General features: G+C 43.4%; 1 protein-coding gene across 2 annotated transcripts in view; it reads left to right on the forward strand.

Annotated features, from left to right (window-relative positions):
* RABL6 (RAB, member RAS oncogene family like 6) overlaps window positions 1–25,660 on the forward strand; it is a 59,501-nt gene that overhangs the window by 11,199 nt on the left and 22,642 nt on the right. For both annotated transcript variants that reach the window (XM_072882682.1, XM_072882683.1), the window contains 6 exons: window positions 2,649–2,696; window positions 9,797–9,849; window positions 11,427–11,518; window positions 12,399–12,539; window positions 13,680–13,785; window positions 19,477–19,580. In XM_072882682.1, coding sequence (XP_072738783.1) covers window positions 2,649–2,696; window positions 9,797–9,849; window positions 11,427–11,518; window positions 12,399–12,539; window positions 13,680–13,785; window positions 19,477–19,580 — 544 coding nt within the window. The remainder of the gene's footprint in view (window positions 1–2,648; window positions 2,697–9,796; window positions 9,850–11,426; window positions 11,519–12,398; window positions 12,540–13,679; window positions 13,786–19,476; window positions 19,581–25,660) is intronic.

The raw sequence follows: 25,660 nt of genomic DNA on the forward strand, positions 1-25,660 counted from the left end.
TAGATGGGTGTGAGGAATGGCAGAGCTGCTCTGCTCTGCAGGATTTGTGATCCAAAGCATATGAAGTGAATGATGTGATGGCATGAGAGCAAATACGTCTGAGGGCCTGTGAATTCCTGGTGATGAACCCACCCATAAAGCAGTGATTCTTATTTTTAAGTGAGCTTTCTTGCAGTTGGAGTCTTCTCACACCTCTCCACCGTTTTCTGGGAAAGCAATGTCTTAGTGTGCCACTGGCTACAGAGTACTTAGCCAAATAGCAGCTGAGTACAGATCTTTTGAGTGGTCTGATCCATGGTTTATGCTAATCCAAGTTACAGAGCTAAAAGGATGAATTGGCACTCTTTTTGCTGCGACATGCCTTCCAAAGCCGTTAAGGTGAAATGCTGCTGTGTATGAGTCATACCAAAGCCAACACAGCAGTGCTAAAGTAATTATCCTCTTGTGAGTTCAGGATAATCGAGAATGAAGCTGGTGATGAACAGGAAGAACTTACTGGCCACAAGCTAGCAGGAGCACTGGTGCTAACAGGAAAAAAACCCACATGGAAAAATTGTTTTCTTGGATCTCGTGCAGTCAGTTTCTTTGTGAAATTCTGAATAAAAGGGTGTAGAGCAGGTCTTTCTGGGTCAAATGATTCAACTCCTCAGCTATCTGGGAGTGCTGCTGCTCGGCAGGATATCAGTACTGCAGAAATTACTCAGCAGGAGAACAAATCTTAACTGAGGGTGCATTTGGTGTTAGGGTAAGGAGGTGGAGATATCTGGAGCTCGGGAGCAAAGTCCCGGTGCTAGGTACTGGGTCACCTCCTAGGAGAGCACTGCACGTCACCCCAAGGGCTTACGTTTCTGAAATGGGGTTCCAGCTTCTCTGCGGAAGCCCCTTGTTAATGCTTGTGTGCTGCTTCACATGGCGCTGCTGGAAAGAGCAAGCAGCCTTCTGGACTCTGCGTATGCCCCTGCAAAGTTTGCCGTCTGAGAAAGGAAAACATCTCCTGTCCTTTTGCAGGAAGTCTTGACTGTTGAAAGGTGCCAGGATTGACTTTGCTGGTCTGTTCGTCCCCTTGTCCTTCAGGGACAGCAGCAGCACTGCCAGTCTCAGCTGCAGGGTATGAATTTGGGGGCAGACCTCCACTAGCTGATCTGTGTCCCAGCGCCTACAGGGTCATGGCACACCCTGAACCGACCACGGACTTGAGCAGCCCATGTCACAGGGAGAGCACGCTGCTGTGCCAGTGCCTGGATGCGAGTAGCCAGCCGTACAGCTGGGTGCCAGGAGAGTGAGTAATGAGGAGTGGTTGGACTTCAGCCATACCTGGCTTGATGGTCTGTAGAAATACTCAGGGACAGAATTAATTTGGGGAGTGTAATGGTTTGAGCAGAGGTTTTAGGACCGCAGGCTGCTGTGTGCCTGTTGTGTTTTCAGTCCCAATGAGCCTGTGATGCAGTGGCTGCGCTGAGCCTGGGCCAGTCTCCTGTTCGTCCTGTGCCCCACTGCCCTGCTGCCTAAGTGGAAGATAAGCGGGAGTTGCTATGAGAAAAACAGGCTGATTTTGCTTCATGCATAAATGTAAAAAAGGCTCTTTCTCCAGAAGCAGAGAATCAAAGTTTTTCTTTATTCATGATCTGTCTTTACAATATTTTGAAACATTTCAAGTTAAGCCAACAATGAATTCTGTAGAGGAAATGTGTCCTGGCTTGACAATGATGCTTAGCTAAATTCTCATGCCATCCTATGAGATTATTTTCTACTCTGAGACATTATCCTCCTATTCCATTGCTTTATGTTCAGAGCTGCTCCAAGTACAAGCTTTTGCTTTGTAGCCTATAGCATTTCCAAAAAGGAGCTGTTTCATGGAGCAGCTTCATGAAGATTGGACTGCTTGTTTGGATTCAATAGAAACATCTAACCAAAGCTGCCCATCCCTCGAGCCATCTGAAAGTTAAGCTGCTAGCTGTCAGTACCAGCAGTAGTGTCTCTGTAGTTAGAATTTTGGTTGTCTTGCTTCAGATTTTAGCAACTCAAATATATGTTGCTGCTTATAATTTACTGATGCTTCAGCTCGTTAAGAGGCAAAATTGCTAGTAATATCTTATTTTTCACAAAATGCGACTTGAAATTTGCAGAGAGAATGGATTTCTGTAGCCGCAGGACTGTCTGCACTGTTCATCACATTTACATGAAGATGGTATTAGTGAAGTTGATCTTCCTTAAATGTATATATTCCTTTTTTTCAGTTGTATGCCTTGCTTATAGACAAGACTTTATTCTCCAGATTAAATTTATATCTTTTTTGAAAGAATATGGAAACCTCTATGTTATGAGAAGAGTCTACACAAAATATTTATAACATGCTTCAAATCTGACATAAAACATCAAGGAAATCTAGCTATCACTTATGTGACTAAGAGTCTTTAAGAAGTTCTTTAGGTAGCACAGTTTTGGTGTACAACTTGGACCTTCAACAGCAGGCCTTCTTGTTATGTTTGGGTTTTCTTTTAACTCACTCAAGAATTACTTTTCTTTTGACATTCGTCTCCTGCTTTGATGATGTTGGCTTTGGGTTAGGCTCTCTGTGGTGAGCATTGAGTGTCGGTCATTTTACTGAAACCCTCTTCTAACACTTTGTGTTCTTATTGTGCTTTTAGCCACCGACGATATTGTTAAAGTTGAAGTCTGGGATGTAGTTGACAAAGGTAAGATTTATAACTTCCTTTCTAATGGATATTCATTGTTCTGTCTCAATTTTTAATTAAAAACTTACATGGAATTCAGAAATACCTGCTTGCTTCTACTTTAGAAGAATGTCTGTACTTACTTTTTTCAAGTGCATGGATGTTACTTTGTTGTGGTTTAACCCCAGCCAGCAACTAAGCACCACCCAGCCGCTCGCTCACCCCTCCGCAGTGGGATGGGGGAGAGAATTGGAAGAGTAAAAGTGAGAAAACTTATGGGTTGAGATAAGAACAGTTTAATAATTGGAATAATAATGATAATACTAATAATAGCAACAACAATAACAGCAACAACAACAATAATAATAAATTGTAATGAAAAGGAAAATAACAAAAAGAGAGAGAAATAAAACTCAGGAAAGCAAGTGATGCAATTGCTCACCACCCACCCACCCACCAACGCACAGCCCATCCCCGAGCAGCGATCCCTGCCCCCAGCCAGCTCCCCCCAGTTTATATGCTGAGCATGATGCCATACGGTGTGGAATAGCCCTTTGGCCAGTTTGGGTCAGCTGTCCTGGCTGTGCCCCCTCCCAGCTTCTTGTGCACCTCCTCGCTGGGCAAGTATGGGAAGCTGAAAAGTCCTTGACTTAGTGTAAGCACTGGTCAGCAACAACTAAAACATCAGTGTGTTATCACATTATTCTCATGCTAAATCCAAAACACAGCACTGTACCAGCTACTAGGAAGAAAATTAACTCTCTCCCAGCCAAAACCAGGAGATGCTTCCTGAAAAAATGTGGAAAGGAGAGTGGAGTCTCCTATGCTGGAGCCCATTATTTGGCATCTGAACTTCAGATCACACCTGATATTCAGAAGCAGTTGTTTCATGTGCTCCGTGACAGATGAAATAGCCTGCTGCTTAGTGTATTCAGATTCTCTGAACTTTATTATAAACTTAATCTTCTCCCCTTTATAGTTTTATATATATTTAGACAGCTACTGAGTTCTTTGTTCTGTTTATAAAAGTTCTTGCTGAGCTGTGTTTGTAAAGGAATGCTGTTGTTAAATTGATAAAATGTTATCTACAGTGAATAATGGACGCAGGAGGGAAGGATAAAAGAGAAGCCAATTACTTAAATTCACTTAGGACAAAAAATGCCATCTATTTAATCCAAAATCTTTTCTAAATGCTTAGCCAAGGGAAGTATTATGATGTATAATACATTTTCCATTAGTTTTCAATTTTTGTCAGAGTATAAAGTTCTATTTTATAAAAAATAAAAACAAACCCCCAAAACGTATGTGAAGACACAGTCTGGATGCAGTACAAATCTGGATGCAGTGGAATCTGTGGCTAGAAGGGGTTGGGGTTCAGATGTAAATTTTAACAGCCCATTCTGTAGCCCCAAATGCAGATAATGTTTGGCTTTTAAGAGGCATTTTGTACCAGCCAGGTTCCTGGTTTAAAGTGCAAGTATGGTCAGGAAAGCAGCTCTACAAGTGAGCATCTCTTGCTCTGTGGGTTGTGCTCCTTGTTTGTGTGTTTCTGTCAGTCAGATCTGTTGACCACAGTCATTGAAACTTAAACTTTTATGGTTTGGCTGCTGCTACCTTTCCTGCAGCCTTAGCTAGAATTTGTGCTGGCACACGTTCCTCAGCAGAACTGCATCCAAGGTGCACTACCTCTGCTGTACCACCTGTGCCACTTACACGTGCATTAACACTGAAAAATAAGATAAGTACAATAGGGAGTGGGAAAGGGAGAAATTTAATTTTTCACATTAGCTAAATTGTATTTAAAATAGTAAAAAAGAAAAGGTAATTAAAGATAGCAGCTCTAGTTCAGATGCATAATGGAGCCTTTAGGTTAAACTTGAGCCAGTAACTTTAAATGAAAATCCTAGGCGCTTTATCTTTTTATTCTTTTAAACCCCAGTTTTCACAGTGTAGACAAAATCTTACTTAGGTCAGAGTTACTGCTGAAGTCAGTCTGATTACAGTTTGGCTTTCAGATCCTGGGATAACATGTGCAGGGCTGGAATCTGAGCAAAACATCTGTTTTCTCGCTGCCTTGCAACTTTGGTATGAATAGATAGACAGTTAATTTGGGAATCATGTGGTTCCAGCATTTATTTCTGTGAATAGCTTCTCTGAGCAGAGTCATCTTCTCAACTAGAGACTTGTCATTTTTTTGGCAAAACAGATCGGATTTGATATGTGCAGATGTTGATAACAGCTCTTCTGATACTGCTTTCATTTCTGACGGTGGAGCATGTGTTAGAAATCTCAAGGGACTCTCTTCTCTCCACTTTATATTCTTTTGAAATAAAACTCATTCTGTTAAGATCCCTACTTATGGACCACAGATGTGTATTTTTATGTAATCAAATATACTTAATCAATGCAGTGTAAAAATTCAGATCATCATGATGTAACAAAATCAAATCCTTTCCTATTGCCATAGCATTGTGGATTCTTGATAAGTACAACTTTAGGAAAATGTGCAAATTAACCATTAAGAGCTTGCTCATATCTAACTTGCATCTTAATGTTATGTCATGACGTTTTTGTTCTTCCTTCTGTATGCTTAGGACAAAAAATCCTTCTGCGTGATGCTTTTGGTGAGAGTGACACTAATCTAGACTGTAGCCTTTTAGTAGTGAAGTATCCAGTGCTGCTGCAGCATAGTGCTGACAAGACCTGATCCTCCTTTTTTTTTCCTTGCCTATCAGATCCTGACTAATGTGCATATTTAGAGTTGTGCAGAATGCTGCATTTATCAGGCTGGATTTGAAACTGCCAAAAAATGCATGTTCTGAATATGCATTTCAACATATGTTGTTTTCCAGGCTAAATTTTTTTGCCAATGTTTCCCCATTTTGGAAGAATTATTCCTTATTAGAGAAAATTAAGAAACCTTTGTTTAAATTAAGATGTTTGAAAATGTATTGACAGCCTGATATGGGGATGTAGCTAGCCTGTCTAAAAGATATATCCATAAACTGCAGTTTTCAACTTTAGTCTTGTAAAGCAGCTTCAGCCTCTTCTCTGCTATGCAGTGCTGCCATTCTTCATGTCTCAGTGTGAACTTGCACAGGAGGATTTGGGGAAACTTAAGTTGCACCCTGAAAAACTTCATGTACATTTTTGCACTGAAGTTACGTGTGGTTTTACTAAGTGGTGTTTCTCCTCATGCTTACCAGCAGTGTGCCTCTCCGTCCTTGTTAGTTCAGCAGTGTGCTTTGATTTTTCCCTCCAGACTGTTTTTTAGGAATGCAGGAAGCAGCTCTGTTGGTTCTGCCTGGCTGGTGCCTTGGGGTCATTTGTTCAGCGTGCAGACGTTAATTTGGAAGTGTGGGGAGATTTTTTGTGAAACCTTAAAACCTGTGAGGTTGGTTAGTGCGCTGAAGCAGGGGGAAATGGCAACCGCTATACCGTACTGCTCCTCTTACCTTTTTCTAGACTCTTTGGGATTTCTTTTCTTTAATGTGCAGACTCACTGGAGTATGGACTTCCCTGCAGCCTGCTGTGTTCTCCTTGGGCCTGCTCAGAGAGCAGGGCTCATTTGTGTAATGATGCCATTTGTTAAAATCTTAACAAGTAGAGCTTGCCCCCAGCTATGGATTGTACTGAACTTTGTGCTGTGTGTGTAGTAAATACTGTCTCCTTTGCTGCCCTTGGAACTAATAGAACATAGGAAAGATATCTCTCAGCAAAAGTCACAGTCCTGACTCATCTTTCTGGCTTTGCAGCAAGTTGTGTAACTACTGCAGGTCATAAAGCTGTAACAGATCCTGAATGCAAAGAAGCTGCTTGAATGCAGGTGATTCAAGAACAGTTCTGATCTCCTGTCTTGTAACTTCTGCTAGTTTGGTTCCTGCATCTTTTCCCATAAACTAACGGAAGGGATCAAATGATATTTTTTTTCTGTTGCCCCCAAAATAGCATAAACTCTTTCCCTCATACTGGACATTCCTTTCCTCTCCCTGCCCCTTCACCCCTCTCTCTCCCAGAGGTGTGCTGCAAGAAAGAGGAAAGATGAGAATTGGTATTTGTGTTATTTTCAGATGTCATAAGTTAGATAACACTGGGGACGCAAACATTCTAGATGCGTCTTTTGAATGGTGAACAGAAGCATCTCCCTTGCACTGTGGACAGCATTTGTTGGCAAGCTGTACTGAGTCCTTGTTATCCTGCAACAAAACTGATGGTACGTAGAGGTGCAGAGGCTCTCACGTGCTGGCCATGAACCCAGTCTTCTGGTGTTCAGTAAGAACTGTTCTGTAGACTTTGGGGCACTGCTGTAAGGTTATTTGGTTTCAGTGTTGCTATTATGCCTGTAAATAAGGAGCAGTCATCGTTCTAGGTAGAGAAGCTGAGCAATCGCAACATGAAGACCCTTGCTTTCTAATTGAGGCTCTAGATTACACACCAGTGCAACCTTAAACACAGGACCTTGTTCATGTAACAACACAATCTTCATTGTGCACTTGCTTTTACAGGCTGAATTGTGTCTTTTCACTACATACATCTTGCCTTTATCTGGCTCATCCTGCAGTTTTGGCTCCAAAAATAGACACTGTGCATGAATATGTACACACATGCGCTTTTCAGCTCTGTTACTCCTTTCTAGATGACCTCCTTTACAGCAGTGATGAGCATCATGTAAGAATATTACTCATTCCTCTTGATACACACACAAAGCCATAAGCAGGGAGAGGCGTGAGTCTTATATTCAGTCTCAAAGCATTGGTTGTAAATGTGTCCAGGTTAGAAAGACACCTTGATTGCTCAGGACGAGAGGACCTATGAAGAGTATTTGTGATTGCTTGGGCTTCTGTTTCAATACCTAGAAATTCAGGTCATGCCAAGCATAATTTAGCAGTAACTGCAGAAATAGTGATGTTTTGACATTCAGAGAAGCCACACGAATGCCACTGACTTGAAATTAATTTAATTGAAGTGGGAAAAGGCATGCACGTCCTAGACATCCCACACCTTCAGTTACGCTGGGAAAAATCAGAGCCCATGCTTGGATCCTCCAGGGAAACACATTGCATGAATGGGGAAGGATCAGGATTAATATTTCTGCTACTTTCAGATGTCAACAGTAAGATGATGTGACGGGGGCAAACATTTTGCAGTGATGCACAGAAGCACCCACCAGACACACTGTCAGTGTGTAGGGACTGGAATCTCCTGCTGTATCCTGCAGCATTAAAATTTCCATTAATAACTCTGTATTTCATAACTATTTATCCTTGACCTGTGTGCAAAAAGAATGACACACTTTGTTTCACATGCAGCATCTGACAGAACCATGGATTTTACAAGTAGTCACTCCACATTCATCAGCGGAGTTGAATAGTTGGTGGAAGCTATTTTGGTACCCAGTATTGCTGCAGAGTCTTTTAAAGAGTCAATGGGAGGTTTTTCTGCGGGTGCATCCGAGCTGCCAACATGTTCTGTTCTCAGTGACGCAGGGAATTTCTAGAAATTACGAGAAGGAATTCCAAGTCTCCACCATTATAATTTAATTAACTCATCATTATTTAGACTAGGAAAATACAGAACAAAGTTAATTCGGAAGTACAGTTCTTAATTGCTGTCAGTAACATCTGGAAGATATTTGGTATCTATAAAACATAACTCCAGATCATTGTGCAGTGCTCATCATTTGATAAAACTCTGGAAACTGCTGTATGTAGAGTTTAAACAATACCTGGGGGGCGAGGACAGATTTTTTCATGGTATGTCCACACTTTGGCAGTAGGTGAAAGAAGATGTCCTTGCTGTTGCATATTGAGACTCCGGGCAATCCTTAGTGCCGAGTGTCTACACCAGAAAATCATGTTAGCTGATTGCCACTCTGCTAATTGTAGGTACAGATACATGGTGTCTTCTCTGTCTGCTGTGGTTGCAGGCTTTAAGATTTGGAAACATGATTACAGTGTAACTGATGTAACGCAAAATTTTCAGGGAGCCTGAGGTTTAAAAACACTGACTCCTTTTCTGGGGATGCTGAGTCAAATGCCAGTGGTACTTTAAAATGTCAGTTTGTGAACTTATCCAGTGCTTATTGAAGCTGTAAGAAAAGGGAGAAGTCTCAGGGTGTCTGACCTTTAAGTATAAGGGCTGTATTTTAGCATGTGCCTTAGAGGAAGCAGATGGGTTGGAGAGAAACCTGTAGATTCTTCCAGATGGAATTGTGGCTGTGGGACTGCAGGGCAGGTCTCTATAGCGGTTTTCTAGTGTCTTCTCCAAGTGTTTAGCCTCTTGCCTCTCGCACTTTCCTGTGAGCTTAATCAGAGTTTTACCTGTCCTTAGCTTATTTTTGTGTGCATGTGTCCAGAGCGTGCGGCTTTGCATGGTGCCTCTGGAGGATTTCCTTTCTGCACCTTTGCTGGTGATGACCAGACCTGACCCTCTGGCTCTGGCTTTTCATGCACATGTAGGCTGTCTTTCCTCTACTTCTCCACAGCCCCCTCGCCACAGTTTATTTGATTTTGCTTGGATTTCCCCTTGTATAAGTTCTGTCTGTCTTGTGGCTGTTAAATTCTCATAGTCTCCTGCCACCCCTTTTTTTGGTCACAAGTCAGCCCAAAGCACCCAATGGACTCTGAGGGCATGTTTATTTACAAGACTGCTTGCTTCAGGTCAGTGACATAGCACAGCAACGTCATAGCATCTCTCGGGAAGGTTGCATATGTCGTAGTGCTGTTCAGCCCCATGATCTTTTACTTCTTCAACACTAATGCAAGAAAAAGTGCAACAAAGCAGCTTGCCTTTGTGGTCAGGGAGTGCAGTGCACCAAACCCTGTATTATTCAGTCATCGTGACTTTATGCTGTGAAGAGCATGGTTTAAGTTACCCCAGACTTTCTTCCTATTCATCTTTCAACTGGACTAGCTGGTATTCTTGAACAGGGTAGGTGGTATTCTTCAGCAAGGCATGCCTGTCCCACCCCTCCTCATTCCCCATGCTTATAGTAGAAGTTGTATCTGCCTTAATGTCGTTTTCAAAATGCTGTGGTCCTGCCCAGACCCATCCTGGAGTTCTCTGCCCAGTGTAATGCTTTTTTTTTTCTTTTTTTTTTTTTTTTTACAATTCTTTTTAAGGAAAATGCAAAAAACGAGGAGATGGTTTGAAACTGGAAAATGACCCTCAGGAGGTGAGTCACCTTGAATGCAGATGTCTGCCTCTTAGCAGGGGGCTAGGTCCACCTTTGGTCAATGGAGATTAAGTTCTATGTTTGTTTCTGCTTTAAGGCCGGCTTGGCAGGCAGATGAGGGGCAGTGTGATCCCTGATGCTATTCACTCTTTTGCCTGTACATTTTATCCTTGTTCATGCCCTCACACAACTTCTCTGCTGTTTTCCATTCAGTCTTTTGGGAGTGACTGCGCCCTAAATGTTTATTCAGTAGCTTTGTACCTCTCTGCACATGGTCAGTGGCAGGAGGTCCTTTTGTAATGGACTTCTTGTGAGACCTGAAGAAGTCACTTGATGCCATGCTCTCTGGCTGCTCCTTAAAACTGGGCTAACAATTACCTTTTAACACCCTTTGAAATATAGAGGAGGGAGGGGCAATAGAAGTGCTACCTAGCACGTCAAAGTAAGCAGTGGCTTCCTCAAGGCTCTTGCACGAATGTGTCTCCTTTGGATCTTCTGCTGTAGAACAAAGTGCTTTATGGGAGACCATAGGACCACGTTCCCCAAACCACATTTGGGCTGCCAGTGAACTTCCGTGGCATCTCTTTTAAAAGATGTACGATTTAATCCTCAGGAGAAATTCAGTTTAAAGGCCCTTGGACCCATGATCTCCGCTGCAGCTCTTAAAGAGCTTTATTGCTCCTGTTCATGTGTCAGTGCCCTTCGGGGCTCAGTGCATGGGCAGTGTTCTGGTACTCGCTCAATAACCGCTTTGTTGAAATTGATGGGAAAGACAGCGTCACTGACATGCAGAGCGCTGAGCACTCGGTTCTGGGGATGGGTCAGGGTAGTGAAAAGTTACCTGTTTCACCAGGGTGCCAGTCCTGCTCAATCTGTGTGGTCAGATTAGGGGGAATTTTCTTTAAAAATATTCTCCTATGGGAAAAAGCCTCTATGAGAACAGATATCACCGCTGCTTCTTCCTTTGCAAACATGGGTGCGTTTTCCACTCCTGGGAAATGAGTGAGAATTGTTCCATAGGCACCAAATTGCAACAGGAGCCTTGGAGGTTGAGTTGTGACCAGTACTGCACTTTGCAGTGTGCAGAGTCCAAATGATGAAAAACAAATCAGGTACTAATAAATACTTTCAGCCCTGCATGGGAGGAACTCAGTAGAAACTACATCCTGGCTTTATACGCCAGAAGCATTAGAAATACAGTCAATATGTGGGTCGGTGAAGAGATGGAATGGGAGCTGTGTCCTCTGTCCTCCATCCTGTAGCTTATATGGAGTTATCTTGTCAACCCAGGATTTGGGCACACAGGGGCAAGAGGAGGGGGTAGGGTTTAGCATTTGCTGTCAGTCATGGCTTTTTCAGAGACTGTCAGGTGCTTCACATCCTGCTCCTGTGGGCAATGGAAGCTGTGAACCACCAGGTGTCTTGCTTAAATGATGATGATGTGAAATCCATGGATACTTCCTATAGTGGCTGTCACTTTAGAAAGTTTGCCTGTTCAGCACTGTATCAGTTGCTTTCTGTACAAGCCTGAAGTTGAATCACGTTATTTACTGCTTCTTTTGCCTTTATTTCCTCAGGCAGAGTCAGAAATGGCTCTGGATGCAGAGTTCCTGGATGTCTATAAAAACTGTAATGGCGTAGTGATGATGTTTGACATCACCAAACAGTGGTAAGACATCTTCAGCGGCATGCACCACGTGATTCTCGCTTGTTTAGTGAAAACAATTGACTTTTAGACCTCTTGATTCCCAGATGGACTCTGGAGCTGATAACCAGCCTAATGAGCTGAAGCAAGCTTGTATCCCTTAAAATAATAGCTTTATCTTCTGACATGTCTTTTAATATACTCCTCTCCTGGGCTGGTCTCAAACAAGCAGTCTCCCTGTGGTCTTGCATACTGCAGTTTCTGATATACTGCTGTCTGAGGCTTGATAATTAGTGCTGTCACAGGCGCAAAGTATGCTGGGCATGTTGTAAACCCATGCTCTACAGAGCACAAGGGAAAGGGGAACGCTAGTGAGAATTCCCAGGAAGACTTGTATTAGTAAGGATTATTTAGAGGCCCTAGGCTGCATTAATGTACAGAAATAGTGAACTGTTTGTTTTGCACATCTGCTGAGGAGGGTGAGAGGCATATGGAAGCCAGAGTGGAAAGAAGAGGTGGTAAGAGTTCCTGCTTTATATTTAAGCTTGTGTTTTACAGGTTTGGTATGGATCAGTGAGCCCGTTGACAGCTGAAGGGAGGGAATCCTTTTCTTCTGTTGACCCCACACAGTTTTGTAGGACTGAGGGAAATATTGCTGTAGGTCATGTGAGGTTGCTGGTGGAAGTGGATTATTGAACTTGTCAAGTTGGTTTTGAATAAAGAATGATACAAACATATTTATAGTTAATGTATTTCTCTGAGGGAGGCAAAGAAGCCACAGTCTTGGAAGGATTTTGGAAAAAAATTTCTTACTTTGTTATTTTTTCTGTGATTTGTGCATGAAACTGCTCACAGAATGACGTCTCCCACTCATCTGCCTGTATCTCTCTCTCCTATGGTGAAGGACATTTAACTATATTCTGAGGGAGCTTCCTAAAGTGCCGACCCACGTTCCAGTGTGTGTGCTTGGGAATTACCGAGACATGGGGGAGCACCGGGTCATTCTGCCTGGCGATGTGCGGGACCTCATCGACAATCTGAACAGGTAAGATGGCATCAGGGTCACCAGGCAGGGGAGCAGACCTCGGCTACTCTCTGTCATCAGCTGTAGATAACTGTATTGCTGCCATGTTTCAGAGGTACCTCATGCTCATCCTCAGACCCTGTGCCTAGCTTTTGGGCTTTCATAGGTCTGAGTGTCTCATACAGCAGCTTCAGTTTACACGATGGGCTCTTGTTCCTTTGATCTAGGAGTCAAGCCTGTACTGGGCAGATTATTAGCTATATTCCTGGAAACAGTGAGTGCCTGCCAGCGTGTGCCTTTTAGAAGTACTTTTCCCGAGAAGTCATCTTCTTTCTGGATAGTCCTTCTCTTTGGAAAGAATCCTCTCCCTGCAGCACAACTGTTCTCTACTCCAAACAATTCTGCTAAAAGAGAGCCAGCTAGTGCAGCTGTCTTCCATGCTCTTCCGCTAAGAGCATCCCCACACAGCATTTACTGGGCACAGCCAAGTCATATACTTCCCTTGCCAGCCAGGCAAGATTTTCCCTTATGCAGAGATCTGAGGCTCTGTGTTATTTAGTACAAAATATTATTTGTTGTTCAGGATTCACTAGATTGTACTTTTTTGTGTGGTTTTATGTTTCTAAGGCATTTTTTCATTTTCCTAGTCTGTTATTTGTTTGTGCCTGTGTCAGGCACACAGAAATGGTATCAGTTGATTCCGTAATGTAATCATTTCTTTACAAGTTCATCTGTGTATGTGACTTAGCTGAGTTTAATGCCCAGTGCTGACGCTTGTGACTTAATGTAGGTCTGTTTGTGGTCTTAAAACAAAACCTTCACTGAGAAATGAACAGCTTGTACAGCTGTGAAACTCCTAGTTTAGTAAACCAATGGCCCAGTGTCCTGACAGTATTTCTTAGTCTGGCAGCCCCATGACACTGCAACACAGCAACAGCTGCATTCTGCCACCCTTGAGGAGGAACAAAGTATGAATTTTGTCTGTAAACAAAATAACAAGTCCCTAGCAGAATGACCTGCTAGCCTACATCCGGGGATTAAGGGGTTGGCTTGTAAATGGGGATTGTTCATGGTATGTAGTTCAGCAAGTGCCTCTTCTGTGTGTACGCAGTCCCTGTCATTTGTACAGTTTTCTTCTCTCTGCCTATCTGGTTGAGACAGGCCTCCCGGCTCCTCATATTTTCGCTATGCTGAGTCTTCCATGAAGAACAGCTTTGGCCTCAAGTACCTGCACAAGTTCTTCAACATCCCCTTCTTGCAGCTGCAGGTAAGACAGAGGGTATTGTCCTGGTGTGCTGGGTGGGTGGGACAGATTTCATTGTCTCTAGGGTGGGAATTTGGTATTTGGGGTTTCTTTTGTTGTTAAAGGATCCTGAGTAGATTTTTGTTTTCATAAGATTTGTTAACAAAATTATGTTAGTACGTTGGTGCCTGTGACTTAAACATGTCTCTGCTTGCAAGAGGACTCTTCTCTGCTGTGTTCGCAGATGCTTACCTCTGGAGAAAGGCTCCAAGGTCATGAATAACACTGGCAAGAAAATTGCATCCAGTGGTGTAGTTACCAAGTCAAAAATGTTACATACGCACTTTGGTTAAGCTTTGTATTTAAATTCTGTTCAATTAAAACTCGGATGAGAAGAGATTTGGTTATGAACTGAACAGTTCAGGGACAAGTGTTTGCTGAAGATCTTTGCCCTAACGGTAACTGATCTGCTTGGATCCTATGCACATAGATCCACGTCTCATATTTCCTTCATAATTGAGGCTTCTTGGGCGGACTGAGTGGAAAGGCAAAGGCTGAATGGGCACAGAACAGTGGAATTCTCAGCTGTGGTCCTTTAGAATAGGACCTTTTGGGGTCATCATACAGGAGTCCTTTGGGATCAACATCATAGGCGTTTTGGGAGTACATACGATGTACCATTATTCTCTTTTGGATAATAAAAAACAGGCAGTTGATCTTGATTGGCTTTCACCAGTAATTGAAATGTCTGGTTTTATTTTTATACAAATAATTCTCACTGAAATGCTAGTTCAGAAGAATCACAGATATATTAGCGGGTGTTACCACATCCTCAGGCTGCAGAGCAGAAAGAACCAGGATAAGAAAATTGAGTGTATAAAAACCCAGTGAAACAATTCAAACAATAAATTTTTGAGGAGGAAGTTGTAGAAATCTGAGATATAAACCCAACTTGCTGCTCAGTGGAGAACATTGAAATCTACCAGCATGGTTAAATGGTTGGTTAAATGGTTGGTTTTATAACCTCGGCTCCTATGGTAAAGTGATGTCTTGTGGAAACCATGCAGAATAATTAGTTCCCAGGTTACTTTTGTCGGTTTTGTAGATCTCTCCTTTTTTTTATCAAATAGATGTTGGTAAGAGACAAAGATGTTAGCACAGCCTTCCTGCCAGATTTGTTTCTGAAAGCTGCTCAGAATGATAATGTTGTTAATGAGTATATGCAATGTTTTTCCTAGCCGCAGTTATAAGCAGGAAACACCGAAACATTTTTGGTGTTGGGTTTGCTTGGAAGCAGCTTTAGGATGTGAGTCTTAGGGGACCTTTCATTTAAATGTGCTGTGTATAAGTAAACATGATCTACTAATTCAGACTGAAAGAAGTTAGGACACTTAGATAAGGTAATTGTCCCCAAAGCCAGAGAACTTCTTGGACAAATCTTGGTCTTCAGGGAAATAGAAACAATAAATCTGTTATAACCTTTAGCTGTTTGGAGAGTCCAGTGACAGTTGCCTAGGAGAGGTGAGGGAGATGGGGTGACCAGCCCACATTTACTCTCCTGTTTAGTGGGCTTGGGGTAGCACTGGGGGTAGTCCAAAAGATGCAGGTGCCACATAATTAGAGTCCCAGATCCTCTGGTTTTCATGTAATGTAATTAAATAATTCAACACTGCAGAAACAAACCCGAAAAAACTTCTCATTACAGTTTAGTTCCCAAAATGTGCAAGGGGAGATTTGGGTGGGCACATGTAAACTATGCTTGTAAATATGTTTGCTCTGTTCTTTGTACCTCGACACAGAAGGTGGCAGTTGAGGAGGTTGTCCTATGCCTGTCATTCAAGGAGACAGTGATCAGACCATAGCTGCCTGGCTTTTCCTTTAAAACAGCAATGCCAAAACTAATTCCTGCAGTTCTGTGCTCATACAGGGATTGCAGACGGGTGCTTTTCTGTGCACTCTGGAAAAAAAATCACAGCACAGGATCCAATGTGGAGATGGCTTGTTTCATTTCCCTCTGGTGTGCAGGAGATCCCTGGCCTTGCCATTCCGTGCCAAGGCAGGTGACACTGCAAATTTGGAGGCTTTTGGTTGCTTCCCCCAGGCTTTGGGGCTTTACTTGATGTCAAACTTCAGTCAAGATGTGCTGCACTTAGTTTTTCCAGTGCCGCTTGCATTTGCACCACAGGTTTATTAGAGCTTCGTGCTGCTCCGCAGTAGCTGCTGCTGGGTGGCTCTGGGCGGTTTGCTGCTCCTGGAGACCCGCTGGGAGTCTTGCCTTTGAGTGCACGGGGAGCCAGGGCTGGCCCCACTGGGCCTGATTAACAACCAGTGCAGCGTGATGCTAAAATTTGTAGGAAAATCACAGCTAGACTTAATTCCTAAAGGTTCTGCTTATACCTTCAGAGAGACTTGCCAGTAACAGGCTCCAGAAAGGAGTCATTTCCCTGGTACTTTGGTGCAAAGCAGGGTTAAAGGAGAGGAATGCTACCAGGTGTTAAATGCACATACGGTTTGATCAGTCTCAGGCGACCTCTGAGGTTTCTCTGTATTCCTCAGCCTAGCCTCCTGCAGCTCTCAAGGGGAGAGTTGTTCAGCTGTATGCGAGATTCCAGGCTGTCCTTTAGCGCAGCTGGTGTTCAGTGCATTGGTTTTAAGTTGCACATTTCTGTGTTCAGCTTACTTTCATGCATCTTTCATGAAGAAAGCGGTGGCTGAAATTCATACCCCCAGTATAGAGCACATTCCCTCTAGCAGCCCAGGCTCTTCAGTTATTTGTCAGTTCTTTTCCAGGGGAAGGATTGTCAAACCTGAGAATGCAGTTTAGCCATAGGTATTGCTGGTGGCCCACATAATGTGCAAATGTGATCAGGTCAACCGGGCCTTCAGATGCTGCGCTGGAAGGAGACAAAATTCTGCAGACAGCTGAAATTGCCTTTTCCCAGGAAGCACTTGAAAGTGGCATTCAGCCAAAGCATTGGTCTGTAGCACATTATTTCTTCCCTTCTTTTGGGTCATTGCTAAAAATAAGCTGTTTCTTTTATATTTTAAGACCAGCATGGTAAAACAGAATTTATTTTTTAAGTATTTTTAAGTCCATTATTAGTGATGAATTTTTACAAAATTAAATGCAACTCTCAGCTAAATCTAAGTTCTTAATTTATTGTAGTCTGTGAAAACTGAAATAAATACGACTCTGGTATATGTCTTAACTGCCAAAGTATGAGGAAAGGCAAACCACTTGTTTAATAAAAGCCATTATCTTAGTGCCTAAAGTAAGCATTGGAGAGCAGTGTCCCTTATGTGTCTGTTTATTCAGCTAATTTGCTCAGCATTTATTTCACTCATCTTAGGAAACTGAGGACAAAGAAGCAGAAAACTTGCTCTTTTTTGTCTCATTTTTGCTTACACTGTATGAATAACATAAAAGGATGAAATCTATTACTTCTAAAATCTTCAGTTTCTTGAATCTTGAATTTTAAAATCTAGAATTACTTATAAAATCTTGATTAGTACTTCTTCTGTTTAGTGTAGCAAGTTTAAATATGTATAGCATGTTTTGCTGAAACGTTCTTGTCTGTATACCACAATAAAGGGAATTCAAGTTAACTAATGACTTCATAATTCTTTATATACATGTTAATTGAAGTCAAGTATCCATCTGCATAGAGCTTATGAATATGATGAATAAAAATTACCTAGCAAAGGGAATATGGATCACTCCAAGCTCTTAACACAATGACAAAGGTAAAAATGAAGAATCTAAATGCCTTGGAAGCAGTAAATTAGGTTAAATGATCATAGAAGCTCTTAAATTTCAAGAAAGACTGTATCTTCCAGTAAATTAGCATCTTTAAATGTTATCAACCGCTATGAATCACCTGGTCTTATAATACAAAATAAAAATTACTTAAGCCTTGCTTGCTGATTTAAGTCATGGCAGAATTTGATATAAATCAGCCTGCCCCGTGGAGGGCTCAAGCTGTGCCCTGACCACTCTGCCCAGCAGAGTGGTGTGGTGTGTTTTATATAAGGCAGATTAGTTACTTGCTCTTTAAATTTGTACACTTTCTTGATAGCTCCAAAGTTGTCATGTCTGTGAAACTACATTGTCAATAGTATATGCAGGTAGAGACTGAACACCATTGCTTTATACAAATGTTTGTCTTCCCATAGGGATTTTATTCTGTAAATTATGTAGTAAAGGTCCTTTTGTGGTTTTTACTCTAATGGGAATGTGCTGTCAAACATGGAATTAAAAATTCACCACAGTTATTGATGCTAAACTTCAAAAATATTTGTCATAGTAGAAAGCTTAAATGTACATTGAGGATAAAGCAAAAACCTTTGCAGTTTGGAGGAAACCTGGGCTTTCTCTTCTGTCTCCTCCTGTCTGGGTGGTGGTGCAGCTTGGCAGCCCGTGGCACCAGTGGACCCCGCTTTAACGGGCACTGTGCAGTGCCGTGAGTCATCGGACGTGCCTCGGCACAAGCTGTCGCTGCTTCCTGTGCCATCTAGGACGTAGGCAGTGGGAGAGGGAGGATTGATGCTTTCGGGCACTGAACATCGTGACTTTTGACTCCAGAATTCGGTGTGTAAACTGACTCGCGTGCCTCTTGCTCAGAGCCTTCCCAGGAGGCAAGCAGGGTGCCGGTGGCGGGAGCTTGGCCATTGCCGGTGCCCAGCAGTGTGACAGCCGGCTGCCTCTGAGCAGAGGTGAAGGGGCTCTGGTGCAGGGATTTGTACTGTGGAGCGGGGCAGTGGCCACAGACAGCTCTAGTCTTGGCCAGGGGATCCTGAATCGTGTTTGTGCAGAAACGGATGCTGTGTTAGCTCTGTGGCTCGGGGCTGTTGCAGAGCTCGGTCTGCTGGGCAGACGGGTGAGGAGGCTGGTGCTGGATCCACTGTGGGTGAGCCTTTGGAGCTGGCCATGCCCTTGCAGTCTCAGCGTAATGCATGTGGTTATTGATCTCTTCTCATTGCCATCTGGGCTATCAGGAGGAGGTCCCACGACCATTTCCAATTGATTTTGAGCCTTTTAAGCCAGCACTTCCCCTCAGCTGAGCTTTTTGCTTGGATTCTGTTGGAAATGTGGAAAGGGAAGGACTGAATTAAGCTACCCTGTGCTACATTAGTGAAGCCAATTCACTTTATTGCACACTTGAAATGGACTGGAGTGTCTGTCCCCCACGTGTGGGGCAGCAACTGAAGGCAGAGGGACAGTGACTTCTAAAATTTCACTGTTGACAGGTTGTGTCTCAATCATCTACCCTGACAGTAAAATGAAAATTATTGTGAGGTTTTCCATCAGCTGGGTCCTACTTACGGAGGGACTTCTTTAGCGCAGGGAAAAAATAAAAGAGCAGAATGAATGGGGTGCACAACTGTTCTCCACAGGAGTTGATGCTGTTCTCCAAATGCAACTGGCGATGCTGTGTCTGAAAATCACACATTATTGATTTATGGTTGCATATAGCTCACAGAACAAATGACTTTCTTACACACAGACTTTCTGGATTAACGTACTTTTGCTACTGCTTCAGCTTCCCTTTGTGCTTCTGTATTTAAACTGAGCACCATGAGAGGGACCAAAGCTCCTGTTTAATTCATTGCTGTGAGTAGAGTGGTGACGCAAGATCTTGCTGCACCCTGTGAGCACACAGAGATCTGTTACAATGACCCTTCCTGCTCAGACCCAGCTTGTTTTCCTTTCTTCAGAGGGAGACGTTGCTACGGCAGCTGGAGACGAATCAGCTGGATATTGATGCAACTTTGGAGGAGCTGTCAGTGCAGCAAGAGACAGAAGATCAAAACTACGAACTGTATGTCTGAGCCATCTTTTCTAACTGTTTTGTTGCAGTCTAGGTGTCACATGAATGTTGGGCAGCCCCAGCTATGGCATGTGGCCAGACTGAAGGGTCCAGTGAGTGACATTTAGGGTTTCTTTGGATCTTGTAAAATGTTACTTTTAGGTGGCATCACCTGAAATAAAGCATGCACTTGGGGATCCCTGTGAAAGGGTCTGGTTCCTACAGGCACGTGATCTATGGGAGGGCAGTGGAGGTGGAGCTGAGCAGCACACCTGGAGGCAGCACATGCTGAAGGGATTGTAGATAAGTATGTCGCAGCTTCTGATGCTGAAAGGGGATATTTTCCATCTCTCTACTGCTCAGAACACAAGTTGATTCCTCCTCTTCTGGCCATTGCATTCCTCTATATTGTGTGTCTTATGATAGGCAAAAAGTAATAGCAACAACATTGTTGTCTTTTGTTCCCTTTGAATACTTCTAGACTCCTCAGTGCATTTCTGGTTTGAAATAGTGGCTAGTTCCTGCTGCCTTGTGTTTGTTCAGTGGCCTGTTTGCTTGCTGCTTGAAATGAGCTTTTGCCAGATTTAGCCCTGCAAAGCCAGTACATCTGTAGCACAGTGAACAGGAATCTCTTCAGATTGGTATGTTGTTGACAAATGTGTTCTGTGAATTCCCATTGCAAGGTCTTTATTGCAGAAATGTGCAAGCCGGAACAGTCAACCCTGCAATGAATTGGAAAAAGATTCTTTACAGGCAGCTTTATTTGGAAGTTGGTTCGATGATTATGAAATATTCATGCACAGCCATTTTGACAAGCATTTTTCAGACCAAGTTTCAAGTTCTATAACCTTGGTCAGTGTGTTTTCCTTTGAGATCATTGAAATACCCAGCATACACATAAAGCAGTACTGTTTCCAGAGTGTTCACCTCATTTCTTTCCTTAGGGACTGGTTAGTCTCCTCGTGCCTTCAGCAATTCTCTTGATGACCCTACTCAAAGGACTGGGTTGCGTGGGCTGTGCTGTCAGATTGTTTTCCAGTATTTTTGTTTATACTGCATCAGTAATGGGAAGATACTTAAAAGAATCAAGAGTTGGCAGAGCCGTTCCGAACTTACACCAGATCTTGTTACTTAGTCACCTCTCACCCTTACACCAGCTTTAGCATTTGCTGGACCCTTGCATGTGCCAGTTCAGCTCACAAATCCAGCAGAAAACCATCTTCTGCCAGACTTACTTCTGGGTTAATTTGAATTGGGCTAGCTCTGAGAAGCATCTGCTTAACACCAGAACTTAAAGGAAGCAGCAGCAGTATGGGGCTGGCAGAGGTAGGATGGCAAGACCTCCTAGTTCCAGCAATGGATGTTAGACTGGATCATCCCATCTGGTGTAACCACACCAACGTATACCATTTTATAATATTGGTGTGCTTCCATGGCCAGAGAGTAACCTTTCTGGGTACATGCTCCTGCAGAAATAACTGTGATTACCAAAGAGTGTAATTGGCAATGTGGTAGCATCCAGAATCCTAGGGCCAGGCTGGTCACGTTGCTCTAGGCACTGTGCACTAACAAGTCAAAAGGCATGTTCTTGCCTTTTGCAGGCTCAGAGGAGCTTTTGGTGCAGTCGGTGGTGGCTAGCATCACCTCAATAGAAGCCCCTGAGTCATCTGCAGAAACTCCAAAGCCAGTTAAACATTTGACCCGCGTGTCAGCGCCCTGTCGTTTTCCAAAGCAGCTCGTGAGCACAGGAAGAACAGGAGATGGGGTGTGTGCACCTGAAGATGCCCACCACCCGGCCAGGCAGAGTAGCTGCCCTTCTGCGCTGCAGGACAGTGCACTGTAGCAAAGTACTGCTGCTCAGCTGCTGGGGAGGGCTTGCACTGCAGGAGGCTAATTGCACTGTTAGGCTGCATAATTGGCTTAACATGGCATAAGAAATACCTTAGCCATGGTACCTAACAGAAGAGGAGTTGCTAAAATGTTAAAAGCAAGACTTTTTCCTAGGATTCTGGTTTAGCAAATCAACTGACATTTTTATGCAGCTGGACAGCTTCTGCTTTCACTTCAGCTACTGCACTTTTATGTCTGTGTACTGAGACCAATGCTCTTTGCTTTCAGAAAATAACACTTCTTTATAGAAAGGTCTTTAAAATATCCCTGGGTGCTTCCTGCCTTGAGCCCCTGATCCCAAAAGAAAAGCACCAGGCCATGTCCTGTCTGAGTACTTTGATCACACTGACTAAAATAGAGTGCTATTTTAGGATTTTTGAGGTTTTCTCTGCATGCCAGGTAGAAATGGAGAGTCTGTTTGTTTCAGCAGCACCTCTCTGAAACAGATGAGCTGCTGAGGGGTTACTTCAACCACAGAGTCGAAAAGTATACTCTTCCTACATTCATTTTTTATCCCTGCAGGAGCTCTTCAGGCTCAAGTCCTTTAGCCAAAGTCCCGATTTAAAGAAATAACCACACATAGGGCAGGGAACTCAGGTTTGGGTAAAGTTCCAATTCTTAGTAAACTGCTTAGGCTGGTGAACAGAGTATTTGTGGACACAATGACAGTACGTGGTGGGAATTACAGCTTGCAGTTGTGAGGCAGGTCTGCAGTGCTCGTTATTAGGGCTTGGGAAGGTCCTTGCATCCATGCTTGTCAGGTGCCTATCATTTTGGGATTATGATGTTTAACATGCTACTGCAGTGGATGTCAAAATGAGCACCTGGTGCATTGTCCTCTGACACTCGCCCTGTTACATACAGCGTGTGTATTGGTGCAGTGCGACTTGTTGACCCTTGGCAGATGTGAAGCCCTTGTGTTGGTTGCTTTGATTTAGGCAGTACTTGGAGTTCTGCTGTCGATCAGCACGAATTGCACAGCAAGGGGAGGTGTCGATAGGCACTTGGGGCTGCAGGCGATGGTGTGGCTGCTGCAGCACCTCCTCCGAGGCCATTCCTGCTCTCCTGCCATAAAATCAGGCCATGGAGCAAGGCAAGGTGACAGTGCTAGGACATCTCGGTTATTTCATTCACCCCCGTGCACGTCTAGTAGCTGGTCTGTCACAATGACCGATGCTAAATTTGGATCGGAGAACAGAAAGAGAACAAGAACTCTTCCTCCTGCTGCGGCTGGGTACCCGAGGACAAGACGTCATTGCTCCAAAATGTGGATCCCAGAGAAAACACGAGGTGGCACACAACGCTGCCTCATCCGCCTTATGTAAGCCGTCCCTTGGCAGCCACTGGCTGGGCTTTGCCTGTGTAAGACACATTTAGATGCTTCCAGCTCTTTCCGTGTGCTTAGTCTCCTCTGCCTGCCACACCTCTTGCTCTGGTACTTTCCCTGTGGTTTCTCAGATTTTACGTTTTCAATGCTGCTAAAAACACATTTCAGCCCTTTTTGAGTTCCTGAATTCCTATTAAACAAACAGCAATGACTTTTTTTACTCTGTTCTGAATTTGTACTTAATTTGCTCAATTTTTCCATCTTTAATTGTACCCAGCTTATCTTCTGTCATAAGGAAGACCTGTTCCCTCACTGAATGGTGCACATGGAGAAATAGTTTTTGGGAAATTGTGGAAGCTCTTTCTGCATATTCATTTTTTTCAGGAATAAGCTGCTGGTGGAAACACTTGCAAAAGTTAGTAAGAAGCAGGTTTAATGTATGGTTTTCGTGAGCTTTTATGTTTTGCTGCATTTTTTTCTAGTATTACTCTTTTTTAATATCAAAGACAAAATTTAATTTCAAGGGTTAAGTAATCAACACTCTTTGAATTAACTTTTTTTTTTTTTGGTCCCTAGGGATTGATAGAAGTTAGTCAAAAGGAGTACTTAAGTTATTCTTTGTGAGATATCCCATCTTCTTTCACACTCAGTTTTGAGAAGCTTCAGGAAATTGTCATCTATAAACCACTGTGTGATTGTTTGATTTGTAAGCACTTGAAGTCCAACTTCCTCACAGGAACTGATCGTAAGAAATGAATTTCCAGATCATTTACTCCTTGCATTTAAGAGCTCTTATGGAAACTATTAGTCAGCCTTGGTAAAAATACTTTCAAAGCAGTTGAATTTCAGATTATCTGAAGTACTGTATGATCCAAGCTACAACTTCTGCAGCAGCAGGACCTGTCCCAGGTTTGCCACATGACGGAAGTCCTTCTGGGTCCTTTCCCAGCAGTGCCATACAGCTGCCATCTGCACTGTCAGGTCATCCCGGATAGCCAAGTGCTACTGTCCAGGTAGGGAAGATGATGGACCAGTGACTGCAGAAAGGCATTTGCGCTCTCCTGATGAGGACTTTTCTTTTGGGAGACAGGCTCCCTGCATTAGACAGCTTTATTCACTGCAAAGTCATCGATTGGGTTTTTGGGTTTTATTTGCTTGTTTGTTTTTTCCGTGTTGAGCACAGCTCGTAATTTTACGAAGACTGTGGTGCTGAGTAGCACCAGCGGTGTCTGGCAGGAGGACCTGCTGCTTGAGCTGTTCTCCCATATCTTCAGCTATATTGATGGTGGTCCAGAATCACACTAGCTAAGCGCTGAATTACCAGTTAGGAAAATAAAACCACTTTTCCTTTCGCTTCCCCTTGCCTCACCTTTGTCGTTTCTGCTTGCTGTGAATCACTGTTGCCATCAGACAGATCAGGAGCCAGAGTGTACTAGATGGGACTTCAGGTCATGTGTTTTGCGTGGGGCTGCATTAAGAATTACTTGCAACTAACCCTATCATCATCGATCTTGCTAGAGAAGAGGAGAACATGGAGCATGTCCCATATGTTGTGGAGGGGGGGTTATCCTGCTGCATCCATTTTGTGTCAAGTGGAAAACCTGAGGAGCTTCTGGGGAGGGGCTGTACTCTCCAAGGCCTAGGCAGCAGCATTCAACCCCGCTTGGCAATTGATTTCACATTCATGGACCTGGGCTTCAGCGGGAATCAGGTTCAGTACCTTTAATGAGCCTAAAACAAACATGTGGAAATCTAACCCTCGGTAACCCCAGTTAAATTGATGTCACATGGCCTATTAATCTTCATTTTCACAATTAATAAAATAACCCAAAACATTTCCTGCTAAATGAAATACATTTGAAAAATTGATCACAGCACGTTAGAACCAGGAGCCAAAAAGCTTCAGGCTGCTCCTATCTTCAATAGTAAATGAACATGAGCACTGACAATTTTAGGAACTGTGAGGCTAACAAGTCCTTTTGTGCTTTGTTTGTTTGCTCTGGGAGCAGAGCAACAGTAACCTCAGGCCCTGATGAATTTTTGTTCCCGCAGAGCATGTTCATCTTTAAAATTGCATAAGTCTCCTCTTGTGAGCAGGTCCAACTGACAGTGAATTATTCAGGGTTTTTGAGGATCTGGACTTGTTACTCGGTCTGAAATGGAAGGATTAAAAGGCTAACAAGGAGCCCGCGTGGGTGAGGACAGATAACCCTTCTGGACTTGTGTGGCACGTTTGCTGTCTCTATATCCCAACTGAACAAGCGTACTCAGGTCACAGTGTGAGTTCATCTTGTGTTTTAGTAAGACCTGGTCTACTACACCTAGTGTGGACACGAAGCTGCTTGTTTCACAGTAAGATTTTGAGTGAGTCCTTTTGCGAAGGGCTGACAGAAAGGATAGAACAAGGAACGCAGTGGCCAGATTGTATAGAATATGAGAAAAAACAGACACGTGGCAGGTTTGGCCTGGTGTGTTCCCAAAACAGCCACGCTTGTGCCTCTGTAGAGTGTGTGTAAAGCCAGAGAAAGCATTCATGCATTATGTAGTATTTTCGAAGTGTGGAGGATGCTTAGACACCTCCACCCTGGAAATTACTGAGAGCTTGCTGGCAGTGTTTTCATGTATGCTGTTTTTCCACCCACCTCTTTCACGGAAGAAGATATGAATATGAAAGCTCAGCAGAGCTGGTTTATGCAGCCCATGTAAAACCAGTATCAGACCATCCTCATTTCCCCGGTGTCATGGCACGCAGCACAGAGCTTGGCCCACGTGTCTGGTTGGAGATGAGGAAGGTGACGCGAAGCACACGTGCCACAGCTCTCCTTGGTGCTGTGCTGTGGTAAAAGCCTGTGTCGTGCTGTCCCCAAATAACCAT

This window comes from Ciconia boyciana, chromosome 18 (assembly GCF_034638445.1).
Source record: "Ciconia boyciana chromosome 18, ASM3463844v1, whole genome shotgun sequence".
NCBI classification, from domain to species: domain Eukaryota; kingdom Metazoa; phylum Chordata; class Aves; order Ciconiiformes; family Ciconiidae; genus Ciconia; species Ciconia boyciana.